Genomic DNA, 21,681 nt, shown 5'->3' on the forward strand with positions numbered 1-21,681 from the left:
TTTTTGTTTAATGGGGATGTATGGAGTCCTGGTGTGGCGCTGTGGGCTAATGCGCTGGACTTCAAGCTCAATTTGAGCCGAAAAGTCTGTGGTTCGAACCCATTAGCCGCTCCTTGGAAACCCTATACAGGGTTGCTGTGAGTTGAAACCGACTCGATGGCACTTCACAACAACATATGATACTGTAGCTTACTTTTTAGCTTACCCTCAAAAATCATACACATGCCAATGACACATCCATTGGTTCCAGCTCTGACTGCTACCACAGCTGCTTATTTGATAAACTGACCCACCTGCCCACACTTCATCCTCCCTTCGTCTTTTCCATCTACCATCCTCTGAGTTGCCCCAGGCCAAACCCTAAGGTCGTTCGAGACTCTGGGCAGCCCTGACTCCCCATGTCTAGTTCATCCATGAGTCCTGTTGCTTCTACGTCAAGACCTACCTCAGCTCCACCAAAGTTCTAGTTCCAGTCATAACAGCTCTGCCTGGAACCCTGTTCCACCCTTGCTCCCTGCATCTTCCATTGCCACATAGGAACCAGAATGATGTTCTTAAAACATAAAATGGACCTCTGCTTAAAGCCCTTGAATGGGTTTTCATTGCACTTAGACTAAAAAGTAAACCCCTCACTTTAGCCTGCAAGGTTCTGAATGACCTGGCCCCTGCCCACGTTTCTCATTTCATCTCTTCCTGTCTGTCCCACATCCTTTTCTCTTCCTCCAACAGATCAAACCCCCACCCCACCTGCCTTGGAATCTTTGCACCAGCCCCTCTATCTGGAATGCTTTCTCCAGGTCTCTAAGTTGCTGCCTTAATCTCTCCATGCTAGCCTCTGTTTAAATGCCACTTCCTCAGAGAGGCCTTCTCCAGCTACCCCATCTGAGGCGGCCCCCCTTAGGGGCTCCCCATCACTTCACCCAACTTGATTTCCATCCCAGCATTTTTCACTATCTGATATTTGTTGTTGGCGTCTAACTGCTGGCTTATGTGTGTATCGTCTGGCTCTCTCTACAAAACCTGGGGTTCTTGAGAACAGAGAACCTCTCTGCCTATTCCAGGCCCTCTTTACCCCTGGAAAAATGAAATGCATTTGATCACTGTTTGTTGATTGATTGATTGAGGAATGAATAAATGAATGGTAACTTGAACACATGCCCTTGTAGAAAATGTGCTCACCAGAGTTTTCCAATCTTGCCCTATCCTAGCTCATTCCCATACACCAGATCTTAGACCTTTATATCAGCCAGCTGATTACTACCAAGCACCTGGTAATCAGTGAGCAGTATTCACTCAACAAACATATTAAATACTTACTATGTGCTAGGGTCGCTATGGGTCGGAACCGACTCGACGGCACTTAACAACAACAACAACAATGTGCTAGGCACTGTACTAGGTGCTAGGAATTCAGTGGAGAGCAAAACAGACTTGTCCCTGGAGTAGCATGCAGTTTAGTAATCCTGTTTACTGAATCTCATTCTTCCATTCATTCATCGTTTGTCCATTCATCTTTCGAAGAATTGTTTGTTGTTGTTGTTGTTAGGTGCCATGGAGTTGGTACTGACTCATAGAGACCCTATGCACAACAGAACAAAGCACTGCCCTGTCCTGCACCAACCTCAAATTGTTACATTTCAGCCCACTGCTGCCTCTGTGCCAATCCATCTCATTGGGGGTCTTCCTCTTTTCCTCCAACCATCCACTTTTCCAAACATGATATCCTTCTCCAGGGACTGGTCCCTTCGAACAGTATGTCCAAGTATGAGAGATAAAGTCTGGTCGTCCTGACTTCCAGGGAGCACTCTGGCTGTACTTCTTCCAACACAGATTCGTTTGTTCTTTTGGCAGTCCATGATACTTTTAATATTCTCCTCCAACACTATAGCATTCAAATGCATCAATTCTTCTACCGTCTTTGAAAATACCATGGCTTGGGTCAGGTGCACCTTAGTCCTCAAACTGACATCTTTGCTCCTCAGCACTCTAAAGAGGTCTTGTGCAGTATATAGGGTTTATTATGCATCTCACACACGAATCTATTAATCCTCATACCAATCTGTGACGTTGTTGTTGTTGGCTTGGCTGATGTTGAGTTGACCCTGAATTATGGTGACCCTTGGTGTGGTGCTGTAGGATAAGCCCTGGAGTGAACCACAAGGTCGGCGGTCCAAACTCACCAGCTGCTTCTCAGAAACCCCAGACAGAACCAACTCAATGGCACTTAACAAGACCAACAACATGCGCAACAGAACAAAACACTGCCTGGCCTAAAGCATCTTGTAGTCGCTGTGTATTTTGACTACCTTCCAACCCAGGGACTCTTCTTCCAGCAACATACCAGACAGTATCCTGCTGTGAGCCAGATTCATGGGCTAATTTTCCATCATAGATTTCCAGGTCTTTCCTCCATTGAGACCTGTCCACTATGGGTGACCCTGCTAGTCCATGAAATAGTGGTGGCATGGTTTCCAGTATCACAGCAGCACACAAGCCCCCACAGTGTGACAAACTGACAGATAGGTGGTGGGTCTATGAAGTAGGTACCGTTATTACCCTCAGATTGCAAGTGAGGAAACTGAGGCATGAAAAAGTGATGTAACCTAGTCAAGGTACACAGCTGGTAAGTGGCAGAGCTGGAAACTGGATCTTCTTTCTCCCTCCTTTTCTGACCCTTTGGCACTGTCTCTTAATTCTAGGCCTGAGAACAGAATTTAGCTTCCTCAGTCTAACCAGCTAAGTTGTGTGGGCTTAGGCTGGGACCCACTGTGGCTTGTCCTGGTCTGAGCTCTGGGTGGCACCACACTCAGTATGGCTCTGACCCCATGGTCACACACACACACCTTTTCGAAGTTCTAGAGTGCCCCTCCCCCAGGTATGTCAGGGGGCCAGGAGATTCAGGAAATCACAAGACCAGAGAGATTTACATCCGCGAGTTTCTTGGTGTAGGTCCAAGCCCGGACTCAGTCGCAGATGCAGGAAAGTGTCACTCATTTAGTAGTCAAGAAGCTAGGAGTTTGCAATAATTCATCAGAAAGTCACTTTTTCACTCATAGACGTTGGAAATGATGCTTTCTGCTGGGGACTCACGAGACAGATGCCTATGAGTGAATCTGGATTTTACAGAACACAGTTTGGGAGGGGACCAGAGTTCTGAAGCAGAAGCTTTAAGATGCAATCAGAGAATCGCATCCACTTATCTTTGAGTGAATTGTAATTTTCATTTATTGAATTCTCTTAGAGCAAGGCCTTTTGTATTTGGGAATAAAGGCAATTCAATTTAGGAAATCAAAGGTTTTTCAAACTAAGAATTCAGGAAATTAATTATCCTGCCAATAGGTTGGGTCCAGCTTCTGGATGTAGTTGGGAATTCATGCATATTAAAGTACTGTTATATCCGTGGTGGTGGTGATGGTAGTGTGCTGTGGAGTCGGTTCCGACTCATAGCGACCCTGTGTAAGGTTTCTGAGACTGTAAATCTTTATGGGAGCAGAAAGCCTCGTCTTTCTACCTTGGAATGGCTGGTAGTTTCGAACTGCTGACCTTGAGGTTAGCAGCCCAACTCGCAACCACTACGCTACCAGAGCTCCTTTGTTATGTCCTTACTGTCTTCCTATAAGGAAGGGTGTTGTTGTTTAGTGCCACTGAGTTGGTTCAGATTCATTCATGGTGGTGGTGGTGGTAATGTGCCGTGGAGTCGGTTCCGACTCACAGCGACCCTGTACAGGGTTTCCAAAGCTGTAAATCTTTACAGGAGCAGTAAGCCTCATCTTTCTCCCGCAGAACAGCTGGTAGTTTTGAATTACTGACCTTAAGGTTCACAGCCCAATTTGTAACCACTACGCTACCAGAGCTCCTTAGTGATACTATGTAGACATATATATAGTATATACTTCCAAGGAGCATCTGGTAAGTTTGAACTGCCACCATTGCAGTTCAGGCCGACCTTGTGGTCTAGTACTTTATCCCATAGCTCCATACCAGGACTTCACAGGAGGAAGAGTAGTTCACATGAATATGTTTCTTCACTAGAGACACTCATTGGAGTTTCCTGTTTCTCTAGCCATACCTATTTTATAGATGAGGAAACCAAGGCACAGAGAGGTCAGACAGCTCAGACAGCAAGTGGATCAGCACAGAATGGAAGAAACTGAAGAAGCTGCAACAATGTACAAACTGAAGAGCAAGGTCTAGCCCTCAGATAAGGGACTGGCTAAGGAAGGATCGAGGTCCTTCTGAGTAGGCAGGGCTTCTGGGTAGGGTGGTAATCCTAGAGGGAATAAGTGCTTGATGTAATGAAGAAATGAGACTTTCCTTCCAGATAACAAACTATTTTTAAAGCTATAATAATTAAAACAGCATGGCATTGGCATAGGAATACAGAGAGAAAGAAACATCCACAGAACAAATGGCAGTAGATCCAGGAATATATGGGGCATAGAATATGATACAGAGGTTTTCAAATTAGTGGGAAAAGTGGACCATCCTATAAAGGTTCAAAGTAATTAACTACTCATTTAAAAAAATGAAGTGAGTTCTTTACTTGAGTACTACTTACAAAGATAAATTCCAGGTGGACTAACATAAAAATCTATAAGTATGTTAGAAAGACGCAGAATAATGTGTTTATGATCTTGATTTTCTTAAATTAAATAGAGGAATCAAAAAACAAAACTGGAAAAAACTAACAAGCTTGACTGTATCAAGTGTAAAAATGTCAAAGTTGTGTTGATGGGAAAAGGCAAGCAATAAACGTATACAGCCTATGCAATAGACCGGACTGGTATCCAGAATATAGGAAGAATTCCTACAAATAAGTAGGGAAAAGGATAAACAAACCAAAAGAGAAAAGTTGGCCAAGGATACAGACGGGCATCATCCAGCTCTTCTGGTCTCGCGGCAAAGGAGACAGTTGTTCCTGCAGCCAACTCGCCATGGACTGAAATGTCCCCCGTTTGATTCCTGACTCTCCTTTCTCTGCTGCTCCAAATGATTAGTAACCAACTGTGGGACCTTTAATGGCTACGCGGAAGCCTTTGAGACCCGAGGCACTCCACAATGAATAGAAGTCGAAGCACTAAAAATAGTATTAGGCCAATTGACTGAAATAGCCCACAAAGCCCATGACCCTAAACCTAAGAACCAAGAAAACAAATCCTATGAGGTCTTTGGCAATATCAGTCCTGGTGTAGCACCGTAGGATAAGCATTCAACATCAAAGTTGGTTTGAACTGCAAGGTCAGCGGTTCAAACTCACCAGCTGCTCCTCAGAAACCCTATACAGGTTTGCTACGAGTCGGAACCAACTTAACAGCACTTACAACAACAACAAGAAGTGTCAGCAACTGGCTTTTTTTTTTTTTCTTTTGTAAAAATATGTGTAACACAACAGATGCCAACTCAGCTTTTATCAGGTGTGTAGCTTAAAAGCTCCTATTACATAAACCCTATTGTATAACCATTAACGAGCATCAGTTTACCATTGGCCATCAACAGACTCTCATTACTTTTCAAACAGTGACTTTCAATCTCTGTCTCCTCTTTTTCCTCTAATTGTGGCTGTTGTTGTTGAAACCCACCATCTGCTCCTTGGAAACCCTTGACAGCGTTCCGACTCAGCGACCCTGTAGAGGGTTTCCGAGGAGTGCCTGGTGGGTTTGAAACACCTGCCTTGAGGTCCAGCGCTTATCCTGCAGAGTCACACCAGGAATCCTCTCCTGACTTTAGTAACCATTAATCAACTTTGGTCTCTCGACATTTGTCTATTCGATATCACTTCATCGAAGTGATATCATACAATATTCATCCTTTTGTGATTGACTTATTTCAGTAGCCTGATGTCTTCAAGATTCATCCTGGATGTAGCATGTACCAGAACTTCTTTCTCTTTGTGACTGGGTAGTATTTCAGCGCACGCACGCACCACATTTTGTTTATGCATTCATTCATTGGTAGGCGTTGAGACTGCTCCCACATTTTGGCTACTGTGAACACTGGTGTCTGTCTGTTACTGTTACTACTTGTTAAGTCCCTTGAGCATATATCTAGAAGTATAACTATTGGGTTAGAGACTTGTTCTCTTTAAGTTTTTTAGGAACTACCACGCTGTTTTCCATAGCAGCTGTCTGTACCTTTTTTGTATTTCCACCAGCAATGGATAAGGGTTCCAATTCTCCCCAATGCTTGTGTTTGTAAATAATGTTTTATGGGACTATAACCATGCTCCTTTGCTTGCTTCTTGTCTATGGAGGTTTTACAACAGAGACCGTATGGCCTAAAATATTTACTACCTGGCCGTTTGCAGAACAAAGTTAGCCAATCTACACACAGATTTTCATTTGCATTTCCCTTGCTTAAATGTTCCCAGGGCTCCCCTTTGCCCTCAGTACCAAACCTAACTCCTTGGCCTGACCTGGGAAACTGTCACCTCTGGTCTCCCTAAGCCAGGGCTTCATCTCTCCCTGGCACGTGGCTGCCTCACATGCTCTGTTCTCTAACCCACAGGCCTCCTGGGAATGGTCGCTCACATGATGTACACGCAGGTGTTCCAGGTCACCGTGAGCCTCGGCCCTGAAGACTGGAGACCCCATTCCTGGGACTACGGGTGGTCCTTCTGGTAAGTGGCTTTTTGCTTTCATGCCGTGACCACTTTCAGGCATGGGGGGCTCCAAACATGCTTAGCCCAGTCAGGCAGCAAAGGAGAGAGGGTCTGAGCAGAGTTTTGGATGGAGATAGCTGATATCTAAGGCGCCTTGAGACCCTCGAACAAGGATTGACAAACTGTGGCGTGTAGGCCGAGTCCAGTCCCTCACCTATTTTTGTATGCTCAAAAGCTAAGAATGGTTTTCACATTTTTAAATGATTGGGAGGGTGGGGATCAAAAGAAGAAATTTCTGTGAGATCCAAGTTTCAGCGTCCATAATTAAAGTTTTATTGGGCACAGGCATTTACACATTGTCTTCAGCAGCCTTCATGCTCCACAGACAGACTTGGGTAGTTGACAGAGAATCCGTATGACCCACAAAGTATAAACCATTTACTACCTGACTCTTTGCAGGTACAGACTGCTGGCTGTGCTGTAGAGGCCTGGAGGCAGGGGGTCGTGGTGGGTCTGGGGGTTCTGATGGGTAGTAGGACCCCAGTGAGGGGCCTTGGATACATCAGAACATAGATGGAAAACAAAGACAGGCTTAGGCTGGGTTCTTTTGATTGCCAAGCGATTTTTAAGGGGTGTACCTGAAAAAATCCAGGTGTATTAGCTAATATGCTCAGGGCGGTCACAGAAAAACCTACCCCCATTAGTTCAAATACTAAGGGAATATGAGTCTTTTGGCTCTTGTGAATGAAAAGTGCATCTGGGACATGGACTTCAGGTATGTTTGCTCCACTGGGGCTGAGCTCTCCTGCTCTGTGGTCTTCTGAACATATTGACTTTGTGAAATCAGTCATTCTCCCCCTTCCTTTCTGTCTCCCTTTGTGTTGGCTTCAATCTTGGGCAGCTTTTCCTCAAGTGATAGAAAAGTTGGATGCCAACTACATCTTGAGTCTTGCATTTTACAAATATTACAAATTTTTAAAATTTGTAATAATTTTACAAATATTACAAGTTTTTAAAATTTGTAAAATTTACCCCAATATTTCTAACTAAAAATCCTAGTGTGATTTTTCATTGGTTTAAATCATAAGAACATCTCTGAACCAGAAACCAGTAGAGAGATTGGGATGCTCTAATCTGTCTGGATTGAGTCATGTGCTCTTCCCTGAGGCCAGGTGGTGGGGTCAATCCCACCCAGACCCTTGAACAGTGAGAAGGAGAGGTGGTGTCCACTGGGAACTTGTGGAGTACATGCTGGAAAGGAAGGACCCCGGGTGCCCATTACACAGGGCATCTAGGGAACCCTTTTACCCATTGACTCATCTAACAACTATTGGCCAAGGACAGACTCACAGACAGCAGTGGTCAGGGACTGAGGCAGTGGACAGCTGTCCTCCACAGCATGCAGTGTGGAGGGAGGAGCTCGCAGACAGCTGTGGACGTGGCAGGAAAGATCTTCTCTTAGGTGAACTGGGGGAGGATGGGGGACAAGGTTACAGTGTGCTAAGTGGGGAATCACACGTGCAAAGCCTTGGAGGTTGGGAGAGCTGTTGATTAGGAAGGACCCCATTTCAGTGGAGGTTCCTGAAGGTTCCCTTCCACCCTCCCCACTGTTTGTTGGGTTCTGCCTCTTTAAAGCCAAATGTGTGCAATTTAAAGAGACCTTGACCCAGGGAAACCAGCTAAGGCTCTCACCTCAACTTCACCCAATCCTTCCCCTCAGTTTTCTTCCTGAGACCTTACCCTTGGAAAGAGTCACCCCAGACTAGAGACAGGGACAAAGGAAGGGGACTAATACTTTTTTACTATCTACCATGTGAGTCCTGGTGGGACACTGTAGGATCAGCATTTGATTACTAACCACAAGGTTGGTGGTTCAAACCTGCTAGCTGCTCCTTGGAAACCCTATACAGAGTCACTATGAGTCAGAACCGACTCAATGGCACTAAAGAGCAACCACCACCACCATGTGAATAATCATCTTCCATTTACTGAGCAATGATGTGTCATTAATCACAGCAATGCTATGAGGTTGGTACTGTTATTTGTTCCCCTTTTATGGAGGGGGAAACTGAGGCCAGAGACCTTAAGTAACCTGTCCAAAGCCATCCAGCTTGGGATTTGTGCCCAGGCAGCCTGACTCTGGTGCCGGTTCTCAGCTCCTCTCTTCCACCTCTCTGAGATGAAGTAGCAATGATAATCCATGAATATAATCAGTACGGTGCTTGGCACACCACTGATATGGATATTTAAAGGAGTCTGGTGGCTCGGTGGTTAAGTGTTAGGCTGCTAACCAAAAGGTTAAACCTATTAGCCACTCTGCGGGAGAAAGAAGTGGCCGTCTTCTTTGATAAAGATTGTTGTTGGTAGGTACTGTGGAGTCTGTTCCGACTCATAGTGACCCTGCACAGGGTTTCCGAGATTGTAAATCTTTACGGGAGCAGAATGCCTCCTCTTTCTCCCACGGGACCGCTGGTAGTTTCGAACTGCTGACCTTGAGGTTGGCAGCCCGACTAGTAACCACTACGCTACCAGAGCTCCTTTCTATAAAGACTATACAGCCTTAGAACCCCTATGGGGCTGTGAGTCAGAATGTCCTACAGAGTCACTTGCAGACAGAAGTGATGCCCTGGCAGTGGGTGTTTGGTATTGACAATAAATTTAAGTCATGCAACAGCCCCCTTTTACGTATGTGGACACAGAGGCTCAGAAGGTTGGGTCACATGCCCGGGGTGCCAGTCATGTGTGGCAGGATTTGGAGACCCTCCGCAATCAGGCCATTCTTTCCAGAAGCCCCTTGCTCTCCAGCCTGTCACAAGTCTTCTGTCCCAGGAAGCCTGAGTCTCCTGCCCTGCCCCTCTGCTCCTGTGAGGCTGGTTCCCAAAGGAACCGAGTCCCCATTTGACTTATTTAAGGCCCCCATTAGGGCTGATCCATTTCTCCCTGTCACTGCGGCCTGCAAGATGGATCAGCCCCATTATTCATCTCTCGCATTTGGGACCTTGCCAGGGCCGCACAGTGTCATTGCTCTTATTTAATATGTGTGAGACCATTTGTCAAAATTCTGGCCCCAGAGCCTCCCAGGCACCAAAGAAGGACCGGCTCCAGGGAAAACCTCTGTGGGTCTGTCTTCCGGGTCAGTATGGCATTACAGAGGCACTGAGGGGCTCCATGGACCTTGAGTAGCAGCTTCTGAAAAGGACACATTCCCAGGAAGTTGAAGTTCTGATGGCTAAGAGTCAAAGTTCAAATCCCACAAGGATGCTCACTGCTCGGTAGCCCTGTGCAGTGTGGAAGGAAAGCAGGGACCTTAGGTATCCCATAGGGTCAGACAGCTTGGGTTCCGATGCTGGCTCTGACCCTTACCAGCTGTGGACCTTGGCCAAGTCACTTACTCTGCACCTCAGTGTACTCATCTGTAAACTGGGTACAGCCCAAGTTTCTACCTCAAGGTCTCTTGTGAATAGTGTTCCAGGTTTCTCTTTTGCTATGCAATAAACTGTCAGCCTCTCTCTGCAGCGTGGGCGTCTCACAGCATGGAGACTGTGTGTGTCCCCAGAGCAAGTTTCCTATAAGACACTGGCAGAAACTGCAGGGTGTTTATGACCTTGGCTCAGCCATACCAGAGTTCTACCTCTGCTGCATTTTGTTGCCAAGTGTAAGTGACAGGGCCACATTCAAGGGAAAGGGACTTCAGTGTCGGGCCCCCAGGAGGTGTGCTTCACCGGAGGCTGTCTTTGGAGAGGAGCTACCAGGAGGAGTAGATGAAATACTGCCCGTGGGGTCCTGAGTTCCGAGGACATGCTCAGTGTTGGTGATTATAGGCTAGTTGCAGTGCCTTCGTGCCCAGGGCTGGGGTAACAGACTCAGTGGGGTTGTCGTGGGAGTGCCTGGTGCAGTATGCAAGGGCTTGGCATACAGTAAGTGCTCAATAATGCAGTGATTGTAGATGATGGCAATGACATTGGGTCTCTGGCAGAGTCACTCTCGGTCATCAGAGGCACATGCCCCCAAATCCACGAGGACAGCATCGTTTTTTTTGTCCTCACCCCTGACCCCAGGAGTCGTGCGAACATTTGGGCCAGGAATTTGGTGTTTCTTCAGGCCCCAGCCATGCCACTGTTAGTGGAAAAGTCAGAGGTTTGAAACCATCAGCAGCACTGCAGAAGAAAAGACCTGGCAATCTGTACCTGTAAAGATTGCTGGTGTTACGTGCTGTCGAGTCCGTTGCAATTCACAGCGACCGTGTACATACATACAGTTTCTGAGAGTGTAAATCTTCACGGGAACAGAAAGTCTCATCTTTCTCCCACAGAGCAGCTGGTGGATTTGAACTGTGGTTAGCAGCCTAATACATAAACCACTATGCCACCAGCAACCCTCCCCATAAAGATGACAGCTTTGAAAGCCCCATGGGGCAGCTATACTCTGTAGTCTAATAGGGTCACCATGGATTACAATTGATTTGATGGCTCACAACAACACAAAACATCAGACCCCATCTCTGCCCTCAGCTTTGCCAACATGACACTTCCTGTCCTTGTCTTCTTTCTACTGTGACTCTGACAACGCCAAGGCAGGACCCTGGGCAGTTGTCTGGCTCCAAGGGGGTGGAGGTGGTGTTGGATTTGGGTGAAGGTAGATTTGTGTCAGGCACAGCACAAGGTACATTATAAGCTGTGAGTTGTTTAGTTTGGACCCTGCCCTCCAAAGGAGGGGTGACTCTCCTCATTTCAGGGACTAGGAAATGGGTTCAGAAGGGGCCCAGGCAGTTCATCCTGGGCCTCAGAGGGGTGAATTGCACGCAGACCAGGGCTGAACCCATGTTTTGTTTGTCCTGGCACAGTATTTCTTTAACACGTGTACTAATGCCAACATTTAAACAGGTAAAATTTTCACAGAAACATTCAGGTTTCTGTCTTCTCTTGAACGTTGGGAGATCTGATGATGCCTAAGTTGCATTGCCACATGTCAGTAGGCAGCTAAAGCTGGGCAGTGGCTGCCCCATTGGGTGGAGTGTTTACTCTAGTTCACCACAGTCCCCACCACTCTCTATTGCCTTACACGTACCCACACTTTCCTCATTTCGTCATCTTCCTGACCCTGTAAGAATCTGAGCTTGATAGTGGTGTCAGCACATCAGCTTCCCTGGCAATAGGGGAAAAATGGAAGCTAATCCTGGATAAATACATCTTATTTCTGTCTTTCATTTGATGAAAACGGAGCAGGATGGGACAAGGGCCTCTCCGACCTCAGCACCCACAGTGAAACCCCAATCCTGAACATTCTCTCTGCACACTGAAGGTAGTAAAACATCATGGATTTAGGTTATAAAAGCTGGAAGGCCAAGAGAGGTTAAGCCATTTGGCCCAGACCATACAGAAAATAAGGAGCTCTGGTAGCGAAGTGGTTATGAATTGGGCTGTGAACCGCAAGGTCAGCAGTTCGAAACTACCAGCTGTTCTGCGGGAGAAAGATGAGGGTTTCTGCTCCTGTAAAGATTTACAGCCTCGGGAACCCACGGCACATAGCAACATACAGAAAATGAGCAGCAGGCAGGCCCCCTCCCTGGCCGTTTCTCCCCTGTTTTTGCACCACCTTTGTGGAACTCTGTGGTCTCATGGCCCCCACACATGGAAACAACAGGCCAGCCCCCTCCTCCCTGCCCCCCGCCCCCAAGTTGTCCCTGCTCTCCTGGGCAGGCCTTGATATTTCAGCATCAGATCCCCAGTTGGTGGCCCCAGAAGCCAGAAGCGCCATGGCCCTAAAGAGTCCCTGGAGAGAGAGCTGTGTTTACAGTGTAGTTGGCGGGAAGCGATCACTTCTACTCATCTTCCCAGGCGCAGGTGGCCCTAGCCTCCTTTTCTCCAAGATCAGGGTAGGAGAAAAGCTGTGCAGCTTCCCAAGGGTGCCCCGCTGGGGCCAGAGACTGCAGCCGTCAGCTCCTCCGCCCCTGACCCTCGCGTCCTGAGGGAGGCTAGGATTGCGCATGTGTGCTCACCGGCCTGGTCCAAGACTCCGCCCCTCTGGCCTTGATGCGGCAAAAGGAGAGCAAGGGCCGCCTCTCCCAGTGATGAGCTGGTCTCCCTGCTAGCAGGGTCTGGAATAGGCTTCCAGGGACATCCGTGTGTCCTGAACTCTGCTACCTCACTGCTCCTGCCCCTGCTTCTGAGGACAAAGGGGTTGAAAGCCGTCCTCTCCTCTGTTCCGTCTAGTTTCCTAACCACAGTGGCCACACAAGTCTTCTTCTTTATTTATTTTTAATTTTAAGTTCTAGTCCCTTTTGCTCTGTAAACCTTTACCCAATTCACAATAAAAAGTTGAAAACGGACACATTTTTTTCATTCAACAATTCATATTCATTTTGTTTCATTTATTGGTTGCAATCCCCATCACGTAGCCTCACTTACCTGTTTCCTCTTTGCATTCCTCTTTTCCTAACCCTCTGAACTTTGTCCTTGGGTAGATACTGCCCTCTTGATCTCAAATGTTTGATTATTCTAAGGTGGTTTACCTCCCTGGAGTTACTGTTCATCATATAGACCTGTCTATTGTTTGGCTGAAAATACTTACTGATGAAGATAAAAGACTATAGTCTTCAGTATGAATTGTACCTCAGGTTAAAAAAAAAAAAAAAAAAAAAAAAACTCACCACTGGACCAATAAATAGCATCATGATAAATGGAGAAAAGATCGAAATTGTCAGAAGACTTCATTTTACTTGGAGAAACAATCAGCTCCTATGGAAGCAATAGTAAAGAAATCAAATGACATATTGCATCAGGCAAATCTTCTGCACAAGACCTCTTTAAAGTGTTCAAGAGCAAAGCAGTCACTTTGAGGTTGGCCTGACCCAAGCTTTGGTCGTTTCAATGGCCGCATATTCATGTGAAAGTTGGACAATGAATAAAGAAGACCAGAGAAAAAACAATGCATTTGGATTACAGTGTTGGAGAAGAATATTAAAAGTGCCATGGATTGCAAGAACAAACAAATCTGTTTGGTACAGCTGAATGCTCCTTAGGCATGAGGCTGGTGAGACATGTCTTTCCTACTTTGGACATGTTGTCAGGAGGGACCAATCCCTGAACATCATGCTTGGTAAAGTGGAGGGTCGGTAAAAAAGAGGAAGACCCCCAATGAGATGGATTCACACAGTGGCAGCAACAATGAACTCAAACATTACAACTGTGAGGCTGGTGCAGCACCAGGCAGTGTTTCAGTCTGCTGTGCATCGAGTTGCTATGAGTTAGAGCCAACTTGGTAGCACCTAACAACAACAACAATAGTTTGACTGAAAACCGAACTATAGGTCTGAAGGATAATTAAGGGCTATGTTCTAAGGCATTGCCCCAGTCTTTATCCACAAGTAAGCCAGGTGTGGTTTTTGTGTGTTTTTTAAAAATGATTTTGAATGTTTGTTCCACATTTTCTTCCCACTCTATTCAAGACCTTGTAATGTGATCCCTAGGTGATGGTAGCAGGGCACCATCTAGTTCTTCTGGTCTCAGAGTCATGGAGACTGAGGTTCTTGTGATTCATTAGTTTGTTGGCTTAGTTGTCTCCATGCATCTTTAGTTTGCTTCACTTTTCTTTGCTCTGAATGGAAGAGGCCAATAGTTGCACCTTAGAAGGCCGTTTATGAACTTTTGTTTCTTCTCCCAAATGAGTTGCTTTACTTCCAGATGGTGCAGGATTCTGGCCTGGGTTTACTGACCACACAGCTAAGATAGGACTAAAGAGAAGGACCATTGTAGGATTTCATTTTCTTTCTTTCTTTCTTACTTTTTTTCACAAACGTTTATTCTTAAATGTATGGCAGGCTCCAAGACAACACTTCATTCTAACTCTAGGTGGCAAGACCTATCCCAGCAGGGAATTCAAATGTTTAAACCAAAATGGACTCAAGAGACACCATTGCCTCAGTCACAAAGAACAGCTAATGTTTTGCCAAATTTCTTAATGCCATCTGTAGCTAGGGGGTTCTTCCCCACAGCCTTCACATTTAGCCCTTCAAGTGTCTTCAATTCTTCTTTTTTGTTTCTTCTTGAAAGCCTTATCTTCCTTGTCCATTTCCTTGTCCTGTTTCTTGGGTTGGTTCAGGGGCTGCTGCTTGCCACCTTCGTGGCTCAACATGGCACCTGCCACTCCTTCCCCATACCTGCCACCAAAAGCCTTCATGAACTTTTAAGACCACAGTTGCTACTCACCAAACCAGGATGTAGAACATTGCCTTTGTAGACTGTTGTGCCAATTGACCTTGGTGTCCCCTGAGACTATGGTCTTGAACCCCCAGACCCCAGTGAATCACTCCTCAAGATGTTTAGTTATGACTAAAAAGTTTCCCTAACCGTGCCCTTTTCTGCTTTACTGTATGAATATATTTGGAAATACATATGTAGAAATATCCTCTGCCAAAGCCTGTATATATCTATGGGTATCTTCCTATTCTTCTTCCCACACTTGTTTAACTTTCATGTCTACATGTATGTACGTATTAATTCGTGTTATTACTGTTATTGCAGGATTGTGTATGGAATAGTGTCTACCTCTGTTGCCTTTAATGTGTATACCCCTTCCAGTGTCTTTCTTTGCCTTGATCATTTTTTGCCGAAACCCCACCCCCTACTGAATATTTCCTTCTCCTTCTCTAAAGTTAGTATGTGTCTACCCTCTAGTTTGTGCTTTACCAACTGTTACCCTCCCATCCCAGCTGGGTTCTATGAAGAAAAAAGTGGCATCAGGATTGGAGGAAAACTCATTAACAACCTGCTATATGCAGATGATACAACCTTGCTTGCTGAAAGTGAAGAGGATTTAAAACATTTACTGATGAAAATCAAAGAGCACAGCCTTTGGCATGGATTACATCTCAATGTAAAGAAAACAAAAATCCTCACCACTGGACCAATAAACAACATTCTTATCAATGGAGAAAAGATTGAAGTTGTCAAGGACTTCATTCTTCTTGGATCAACTATCAACACTCACAGAAGCAGCAGTCAAGAAATCAAACAACGAATTGCATTAAGCAAATCTGTTGCACAAGACCTTTTAAAAGTGTTGAAGAGCAAAGATGTCAGCTTGAGGGCTAAGGTGTGCCTGACCCAAGCCATGGTATTTTCAGTAACCTCTTATGCATGCGAAAGCTGGACAGTGAATAAGGAAGACCATAGAAGAATTGATGCATTTTTGAGTTACGGTGTTGGAGAAGAATATTGAAAGTGCCATGGGCTGCCAAAAGAACCAATAGATCTGTTTTGGAAGAAGTGCAGCCAGAGTGCTCCTTGAAGACCAAGATGGCCAAACTTCGTCTCTAATACTTCGGACATGTTGTCAGGAGGGACCAGTCACTGAAGAAGGATATCATATTTGGTAAGGTGGAGGGTTAAAATGAAAATGAGAATGTCCCCAGAGAGATGGATTGACCAAGTGGCAGCATTGATGGACTCAAGCGTGGCAACAGTAGTGAGGTTGGCCCAGGATTGGGCAGTGTTTCGTTCTTCTGTGCATAAGATCGCTATGGGTCGGTACCGACTCGATGGCACCTAACAACAACAATAATATGTATATATATTACTAAGAAAGAAAGATATTGCCTCAAGATGTTGCGGTCACAAGCACAAGATATCCATATCTATTTTTGTATGTATGGCTCCATGGAGTCTTAGTGTGATGCTATAGGATAAGCACTGGACAGCTAACTACAAGGTTGGCAGTTCAAATCCATCAATTGCTCCTTGGAAACACTATACAGGGTCACTATGAGTCAGAACTGACTCCATAGTACTTAACAACAACATGGTTTATGTGCATCAGTAAGAGAGACTATCATACATGATTTCTAACATAGATCCATTGTCTCTTATTAATCTAATATATAATTTAAAGTTAAGTGGAAAATTACTACTATATGTGGAAATATATGTTTTTAAAAGCCATGGTAATAAAATGATTCTGTGAGTGAAAATAAAGGGAATGAAATAAAAGAAAAAAATTAAAAAAAAAAAAAAAGCTCTGATAAAACTAGGAATAGAGGAGAGCTTCCTGAACTTGGTAAAGAGCATCTACAAACCACCTACACTGTACTTAATAGTGAAAGTCTGAATGTTTTTCTGTAGGATTGAGAACAAGTCAAGAATGTATGCTCTTATTCACGACTCTTATGCAACATAGTGCTGACAGTTCTGGCCAGTGCAATAAAGCAAGAAAAGGAAATTAAAGGCATATAGGTTAGAAATAAATAGATAAAACTATACCTGTTTGCATGATGAGGAACTCTGGTGGCATAGTGGGTTGTACTGCTAACTACAAAATCTGTAGTTCAAATCTACCAATCACTCCTTAAGAGGAAGATGAGGTTTCCTGCTCCTGGAAAGATTTACAACCTTGGAAACACTCTATACAGGGTCACTCTGAGTCAAAACGGACTCGACAGTACTTAACATCAACAATATCCCACCCTTAATCCTTTTATTGGTTTTTCCCATCCAATCCATCATGAGGGATAGCGACATCTCAACTGCCAAATCACTGAGATTCCTGGTGCAGTCAAGTTGACATACAGCCTTAACTATTTACGTAAGGCAATAATAATGAAAACTAAATACAAAAAAATAAGTATTTGACTTACGTTAGAACTGACTTACAAATGCATCATCATAATGGAACCTGTACCAGCAATGAACAGAATTAAACATATAGTACTATTTATCATTGCATGAAAAAAATGAAATACTTAGACATAAATGTTACAAAACATACTCAGGACTTGTATGCTGAAAAATGTCTGGTCAAAGAAATTAAAGATCTAAATAAATGGAGAGATATATCATGTTTATGGATTAGAAGACTCAACACAGTAAAAAATGTAAGTTCTCTCCATATTGATACACAAGGTAAATATAATTCCTGTAAATCTGAGCCATGTCCATAAGCATGTATACACATGTGTGTACAACAGGTGTGCATGTACACACAGACGTGTGTGCACAGAGACATGTGCTTGCACACAGACATGCATGTATACAGACATGTGCGTACGCAGACATGCATGTGTGCGCACAGACATACGTATGCACACACAAATGGACATGCATGTGTGCACACAGCTATATGTGTGCATGCACAAATAGGCATGCATGTGTGTGTCTCTGCACACAGGTTACCTCTAAATCCCAAGCAGTTATAAGGGTGTTAGGATAAGAACTCTGCTATTTGATCTGGTTAGGTTGCACACACAAAGGCACTTTACAAAGTGCTGGCAATGAAAGTTGTTATTATTATTTACAGAAGGTAAACAACAGGGGCAGGCTTGAGGGGAGCAGGTCCCCTTAATCCCCACTTAGCATCATAGGAGAGGAACCCACTTATGTCTAAAGCGGTACCCACACATCATCCCCAAATTACCCATGTCTGTTTCTGTGTCACTGGGCAGGCACACCATGAATTAAATGTCAGCAGGCCTCTCTCCCACCTGGCAGCTGGGCTGTCAGCTCAGCTCAGGTGCAATGTGACTGGCTTGCTGTCTGCCTCCCTCCCTGCAGCTTTTCTTGGCTGGGCCTGGTCCCCTGTGTTTGCTGGCCCAGCTCTCAACGAGCAGCTTTGGGAAAGGCTGGGTTGGTGCCAGGTTAGGTTGGAATTCTAACTGCTCCCCTAGGGTCACTGTGAGTCAAACAACAACTCAAGGAACTATGCTTTCTAGACAACCCTGTCCACTGTACAAGCCTCTGTGGACAACCTCTCAGTTCCTGCAGGACAGGCCTCCTTTAGCCCTCAGAATTGGGCATCTGCTGCTACCACAGGCAGGACAGCTTGTACCCATGCTGCAGCTTGCTCTGCTCAGGCGAATGCCTGCAGAAGTCCAGACTGTGGCTTCTTCAACTTTATGGGGCACCCAGCTCAGCAGGTGACCTCCTGCCTGCTTCTGCTCTATGGGCCGATTGTACTCACACTGCTAGCTTATTTGTGGGGTGCTGTCTTGACTGCATCCTGCTCTTAGGCCCCTTCTGGTCGTCTCCTCACTGCCTCGGCCCCTGCTTCTGTTGATCTGTAGCGTCAGCAGCTTACTGTTACAGTTCGATCACTTAGATCTAGGAGCTTCTCGGCACAGGGACTCCGGGTCCAAATGACATGCTGCTCTTCAGGTTCTTGTTGATCAGGACACTTCAGAAACACTCTGCAGAATGTCTGTATGGCAATTTCAAGGCTGAAACCCACCAAACTCTTGTAAACCACTATGGTTTACAAACTGAGGAAACCACTTAGGTGAATGGCCAACCAAACTATAACTTGGCCCACTAGTCTGGGTTAGTCCTGTTGGGAGAGTTGCAAACCCAGAGCTATACAGTCTCATAAGAGGGGCCCATTACACCACAAAACCTCAGCAAGATCTCTTACAGATATTGCTAGTGTCATTCTAAACTCTATATGGGAAAAGAACTAGAATCACTAAAATAACTTTAAGAATTACATGGAAAGAATCTGACTAATTTCAAGACTTATTAGATAGCTATTACTCAAAATGGATCTGGAGTCCTGGTGTGGTACTGTAGGATAAGCACTGGGCTGCAAGTTCAGTTTGAACCGCAATGACGACATCAACTTAACAACAATAGTAGTTATCAAGCGATGTGGCATTTGGTGGGGGGTTAGACACATATATCAATGGAAAAAAATAGAGAGTCCAGAAATAAGCCAACATAAATGTGCCCAAATGGTTTTTGGCAAAGGTGCAAACCAATTCAGTGGAGGAGGGGTAGCTTTCCAACAAATTATAGGCTTTTCAGCAATTAGACATTTGTAGGTCAAAAAACAACAACTTGACCTTGGTCTAAACGTCATACCTAATTAAAAACAACTCAAAAATGAATCTCGGAATTAAATACACAATTTTGAACTTTTAGGAAAAAAAAAAAAACAAAGGAGAAAATTGTTGACAACTTGACACCAAAAGCACTTTTTAAAAAATTGATAAATTTAATTTCATCAAAATTAAAAACTTTTGCTCTACCAAAGATTCTAGTAATAGTATGAAAAGAAACTGGGAGAAAATCTTTGCAAACTTTTTATCTAATAAAGAATTCTCAAAATTCAAGAGTTAAAAAAAAAACCCACAATATAAACAATCCAATTAGAAAATGGGCAAGAAACATGAACAGATAGTCATCAGAGAGAATAAACATGGCTAATAAGCTACAGAAAAGATGTTTAACACCATTAGTCACCAGGGACATGCAAATGGAAGAGGCACTGAGCTAGTAGGATACATACCTAATAGAGAAAGAAAACAAAAAAACAGCTACAGCACTGGAAGCTAGCAAAGCTGGGAAGAAACTTACGCATTGTTGAAAGAATGTAAAATAGTTCAGGCTCTTTGGAAAACAGTTTGGCAGTTTCGTTTCTTTTAAAAACATTTTAATGTGAATTGGGGGACGATCTCACAGAGCTGATGATCAGCTTTACTTGAAACAAATCATATTGTTTGTTTCATTTCGATGATTGCAATCCTCAGCATGTAACATCAGTTATCTACTCCTTGTGAGCCTTGCTTTCTTTCAACATTCTTTTCTTACCTTTCTGATAGATGATCAATTTTGCATTCAACAATTCATACACATTTTCTTTCTTCTTGTTGATTGTAATGTAATATCGCCTATCCTACTTTCTTGCTGTGTTTCCTGTTTCTGTTTCTCCTTCTTTCTTAACCTTTCTGAGCTTTGTCCTTGGGTAAATGTTGCCCATTGATCTCAAATAGTTGATAACCTATAGAGTTACTGTTCCCTTCTGGACCTATCTATGTTTGCCTTAGAAATGAGGCAAGGGGAGAGTTCATGTCCAGACCTGAAGGGTGAATAAGGACAAGTGTTCCAGGGGTCCTACTAGTCTCTATCCCAAAAGTAAGTCTTGTCCTTTTTTAAAAAATGATTTTTGAGTTTTGTTTTACATTTTTCTCCCACTGTCTCCAGGACCTTCTAATACACTTCCTTTCAGAGTAGTTGGGGGTGGTTGCTGGGCACCACCTACTTCTGGTCTCATAGTCATGGAAACTGGTATTCACATGTGCCATTGGTCCACCATACTAATTGTCCCCATGTGTCTTCAGTGTCCATCACTCTTCTTTCCTCTGGAGAGGGAGAGACCAAGAGTTGCATCGTAGGTATATGCTCATGAACTTTTAAGACACTAGTCGCTACTCACCAAAGTAGAATGTAGAATACTGTCTTTGTGGACTATGTTATACCAATTGTCTTTGGTGTCCCCTGAGACCATGGTCCTGAACCCCCAAGCCCAATGATTCATTACATCAAAGTGTTTGATTATGTCTAAGAAGTTTTCATAACTTTGCCCCCTGTATGGCCCTCTGTAAAATAAGCACTGGACTGCTAACCACAAGGTCGGTGGTTCAAACCCACCAGCCGCTCCTTGGAAGCCCTACTTGGGGTCACTATAAGTCACAATTGACTCAACGGCACTTAATAACAACATACATATTGATTCCCACTCTCCCTACCATACCTGTTCATCTTGTTTATCTACCCATGTATCTACTCATAATCACCGTTACTCAGTTTGTGTATCTCTTCTTCTGCTTCCTTTAATGCTTGCTGTCCTTTAACGCAGTGCCTTCCTCTGCCACCATCATTTTGTGCCAACCTCCCTCTTGTTGTATATTACCTTCACCTTCACCCAAGTTAACCTAAACATGTAACTTCCATTCGATCCAGCAATTGTATCCTGTGTTCATATCTATCCCAGAGAAACAAAAACTATGTACACACAAAAGCCTTTCCATGAATATTCATAGCAGCTTTATGCATAACTGTCAAAAATGGAAAATAACTCAGATATCCTTCAGTAAGTTAATGGTTCAACGAATGGAATTACTTCCATCCCATTACATGGAATACCACTTAGCAATATAAAATTGTGTGTGTTAATGGCTTGTTAACTGTTAATACACACAGCAATTTGGGTGACTCTCCAAAGAATGATGCTGAACGAAAAAAAGCTAATCCTAGACATACGAATTATATGTTTGTATCCTGGTTGCGAACCTTAAGGTCAGCGGTTCGAAACTACCAGCC

The 21,681-nt window shown here is 44.3% G+C and overlaps 1 protein-coding gene across 1 annotated transcript in view; it reads left to right on the forward strand.

The window, feature by feature from the left end:
* GSG1L (GSG1-like) overlaps positions 1-21,681 on the forward strand; it is a 336,620-nt gene that overhangs the window by 280,577 nt on the left and 34,362 nt on the right. The window contains exon 4 of the mRNA XM_006877058.1: positions 6,505-6,616. Coding sequence (XP_006877120.1) covers positions 6,505-6,616 — 112 coding nt within the window. The remainder of the gene's footprint in view (positions 1-6,504; positions 6,617-21,681) is intronic.

Source organism: Chrysochloris asiatica, unplaced genomic scaffold (assembly GCF_000296735.1).
Source record: "Chrysochloris asiatica unplaced genomic scaffold, ChrAsi1.0 scaffold00440, whole genome shotgun sequence".
In the NCBI taxonomy this organism is placed as follows: domain Eukaryota; kingdom Metazoa; phylum Chordata; class Mammalia; order Afrosoricida; family Chrysochloridae; genus Chrysochloris; species Chrysochloris asiatica.